General features: G+C 40.9%; 1 protein-coding gene across 2 annotated transcripts; it reads left to right on the top strand.

The window, feature by feature from the left end:
- Nucleotides 1–871: 871 nt before the first annotated feature.
- LOC123408778 (protein RADIALIS-like 4) lies at nucleotides 872–3,217 on the top strand. 2 transcript variants are annotated; one of them, XM_045101822.1, is made up of 2 exons: nucleotides 872–1,439; nucleotides 2,794–3,217. In XM_045101822.1, coding segments are annotated over exons 1-2 (294 nt in total). In that variant the 5' UTR covers nucleotides 872–1,146; the 3' UTR covers nucleotides 2,795–3,217. The 2 variants fall into 2 exon arrangements, with proteins under 2 accessions (XP_044957757.1, XP_044957756.1); XM_045101821.1 differs by having other exon boundaries at nucleotides 881–1,436.
- Nucleotides 3,218–3,986: the final 769 nt, after the last annotated feature.

Genomic DNA, 3,986 nt, shown 5'->3' with positions numbered 1-3,986 from the left:
AAAGGAGAAAATGAATTTAAGAAAAGTTCAAGATATTTAAAAATCACGAATTTTAAAAACGGAAATAGGGTGAAAAAGAAATACGAAAGAAAAATGAGTTGATAGGCAAAATTAAACAAAAATAGTGAAACCGCTGTGATTTTTATACAAGAGACATATCATACTTGGATTTCTCGTATTAACTAATGTGTCCTGTTGGTTGTTGCTGCTTGCATGTTGGCTATAGGTTTGGAGTTCAAACCTTGGTAGAAGCATAATTTTTAAACTTTAATAGTAGAAGACAAGAAAGTAGGAGCATAATTTTTGAACTTTAATAGAAGACAACAAAATGGTGTATTTGGCCCGGCCAAAGGCGTATATGTAGTAGATCTATCGTACATACGGAAATTGATGTGAAAGGTTCATATTTCCTTTATATAGTTTGTAAGGGGGTGTACCGACTTATTTAAATACTGTATCGCGTATAAATGTTCGAATGTTTAAGAGTCCAGCCAAGACAACCCATTTGGGCATCATTCAAAAACATTTTTCTAGTGATAGACAGTGATAATATATAATAGTTGTATTGTATTCCTCCCTTAAAGCTTCAACAGTCGAAAGAATAATCACCTTACCATTTCTGCATGTTCAGCAGATGCTTCAGGTATATTTAGCCTATGGTAATTACTAATCATAGTAGTCATTAGCCTGCTTAAAGTATTAGAGGCCTCTGACAATGAGCAAAGGAACCAAGTAGTCTCACTGGAGATAGGGAAACAAAAAGAGATGAAAGGGGCCTCCCCCCTCCTCCAGCAGACCCGAGGAGGTGATGCAGATTCTCGCCGGCATTTCATTTCGTACCATGAAAATATGAAACGAAATCTCTCCTCTCCCTTCTTTCTTTCTTTCTTCTTGTGGCTCCTATGCAAGCTTGTCGCTGATTTGCCTACTGGTACTGCTAGCATGCCCAAGCATTATTCTCCAACTAGCCTCTTCTCCCACTATATAAGCTACACCACTGCCCTCATTCTTGTTGCATACAAACACAAGCAAAACATTGCCGGTGATCTAGCAACCGTAGCAGCAGCAGCAATAGTAGTAGTAACAGTAGCCATTCCAATCTACCTTAGCTTTCTTTCTTGTTGAGAAGCCAGAGCCCACTCAAGCATGAGTTCATCGTGGACATTCAAGCAGAACAAGGTATTCGAGGACGCGCTGGCCAAGTACGACAAGGACACGCCAGACAGGTGGCAGAACGTGGCGCGGGCGGTCGGGGACGGCAAGTCGGTGGAGGATGTGATGAAGCACTTCGCGAAGCTGCAAAATGACGTGGAAGAGCCGGCCTTGAAAGAGATGGTAAGGTACTACCGGGAGCTGGAAAACCGCGCCGGCGGCGGCAGCAGCAGCAACAACGCCAAGGGCGGTTCCAGCCGCGGTGGCAGCAGCGAGCAGCCGAGGTAGTAAGTAGTCTCTCTGAATCTCCTCAGTTATGGACTGTTCCATCCATGCATGCATCATCACATAATTAAGTGGCCACCCTCTACTACTGATCATGCTAGCTTTCTAAGAAAGGCCTTCCGGAAAGACGTATGTTCTCCCAACTGAATCTATGGTCATGCAAATGAAATAGCATTGACTTCTCTACTACTCCTTCGGTCCCAAAATTCTTGTCTTAAATTTGTTTAGATATAAACGTATCTAGTCATGGTTTAGTATTTAGATACATCTCCATTTCTAGACAAACTTAAGAAAAGAATTTTAGGACGGAGGGAGTATTCATATGAGAAGCTAGTTACATGCTCGCACGTGCTAGCATTTGCGTTTTCTGAACAAATATTATATTCTTTTTGTGATCATGTTGCATTATCGTCCTTAAAGCTTGTTTCCCCTAAGGAAGGCATGAACTCCTCGCGGTGTATTTCTAGGAGCCCTTTTTGATCAATATTATTAAATCTGGTTAAACTTTTAATGAGACTAACTTGCTTAGAGCATCAATTGTACTACTACTTGCCAGTTGCAACTCAGTCAAACCGGTCATAAAGGCAAATCATTGGTTTCTGAAAGCATTATCATCTTCTTTTTTGTGTAATCTCTGACGGTTATTCAGCAATTATTCAGTCATATACTTTAAACATGACCAAGACAATCTTGGTTAACCGATCACCTCATATTCCATCTTCCATGTACGTTATTGACACAGAGTTATTTTTCTGGATTTACCAGTTTGTCTTATAGAAACGGTGAGGAAAGGACAGCATCAGAGTATATCCTACACTCCATCTGATAACAAACCTCAATGGCAGCGCGTCTTTATTAGGGTTCTAGGGTTATGTTTTAACCACACCATATACCCTTAATTGGCAAAAAAAGCGTAAACGGCAGCTGGGACGGGATGCTAATTTGTCCGGAATACCAAAAAAAGTGTAGGAAGCAGGCAGCTAGAGCATGCTTTTGCCTAAGGTTTGCGCGTAAAGCATGCGGGCACAGTCCCTCAAAGCTTGCTGTCCTTTCGACGGGCATAAAGGGCCGCTCCTCCTCTGAACAGGTGATGTTTTGTTCTCTCCTTTGGCGTATGGACGTACAGGACAAATTCCAATCTTAGGTCTCTTCCTCCTGCCCCTAGACTAGAATAGATCTGCTTCTACATGTTATTTCCAATCTTCTTTGTTTCTGTCGGCATCTCTTCCTTTACAGGGAACATTCAGACTTGTTATACTGTGAGCCAAGCATTTCTATTTCGTTTGTGAATTCCATTATTCTCAGCCATTAAATCCAGGCTATAGTAACCCTCGGTTTACTCTCTCCTTTTTCCAGGCCATGGTACCTCAAGACCCAGTGATGGATGGGCTGGTGCAAGAAGGACCTAAACGGCCCTCGAGCACGGCTAGCCTCCTCCCTTTCCACCAGTACTATCTACACTACTAGATACACATGACCCCATGGTGATGGTGATCCGGTCATGTACCTAAAGTAGCTATAGCTAGCGCTCTCCGATGATGATGACGACGACGACGAGAAGGAAAAGTCCGGGACATAATCAAGCCCCGCATCGGAGCTGTATCTTTCGTATATTTTGTACCCATTGTCTACGTGTATATGACCCACCACGATCCATGCATGTCCCCGGCTATCGGACGCGACGGGCGCTTGCATCTTGGCGTAGTGGTCTGTCTCTCTGTCGAATCTGTTACCTGATTTATATACTGTCTGATGGAAATTCTAGTCTACGGATTACTTATTGCCGGTGCCGACTTCTGTCGTCCTGACGTTTTTGGTTTTGGACTGGGGCGCTGTAGGGAATTTCTCCCGCTCTCCCTTTTCATGAAGAGTCCCAGAAAATAGAAGTGGCGCCACGCAAACCTTCACGGTTTTGCTGTATAGCAGGCAGCTGAAACTTTTCTATCCTTCAGTCAGATTTGCAGCCGGCTGTTCCTGGAATTCCTATACGACGCTCGCTGTATAGCAAGCAGCTGAAACTTTTATATCCTTCAGTAAAATGCACAGGGGAGTTGGCCGGTCCATTACCTACATAGTGTTTTTATTATACAGTTTTTCTACCAGTTTTGGGAACCTCCTAGAAGGTTCCTTAACCTGCTTTGTTCCCTGCATGTTTCTTTCTGACTTTTTTGTTTTATATTTAATTTTTTATTTTCTCCTAAATTCACATTTTATAATTTTGTTCTTATTTTTTGCAAAATATCAAAATAACATTTTTTTAATGTTCCAATTTTTTAAGATATTCAAAAATCTGAGTTTATGCATTTAAAAATTACTCTGACTAACAAAAATGCTTGGGAATTGGAAAAATTGTTTAGGGTTCCAAAATTGTTTTCTTTTTCAGAGAATGTTCATAACTTATAAAATTCTTCATATTATTAAAAAAAATCCTGTTTCATCAAAAATTGTTTGGATTTTTAAAAAAATATTCTTGTTTCAAAAAAATAAAAATCGCCATCTGACAGAATGTTGGGAATTTCAAATTTTCAAAAAATGTACTCAAATACCAA

The sequence above is a fragment of the Hordeum vulgare genome, chromosome 7H (assembly GCF_904849725.1).
Source record: "Hordeum vulgare subsp. vulgare chromosome 7H, MorexV3_pseudomolecules_assembly, whole genome shotgun sequence".
Lineage (NCBI taxonomy): Eukaryota > Viridiplantae > Streptophyta > Magnoliopsida > Poales > Poaceae > Hordeum > Hordeum vulgare.
The sequence above is the reverse complement of the archived record's forward strand: the minus strand, read 5'-3'. Positions and strand labels throughout refer to the sequence as shown.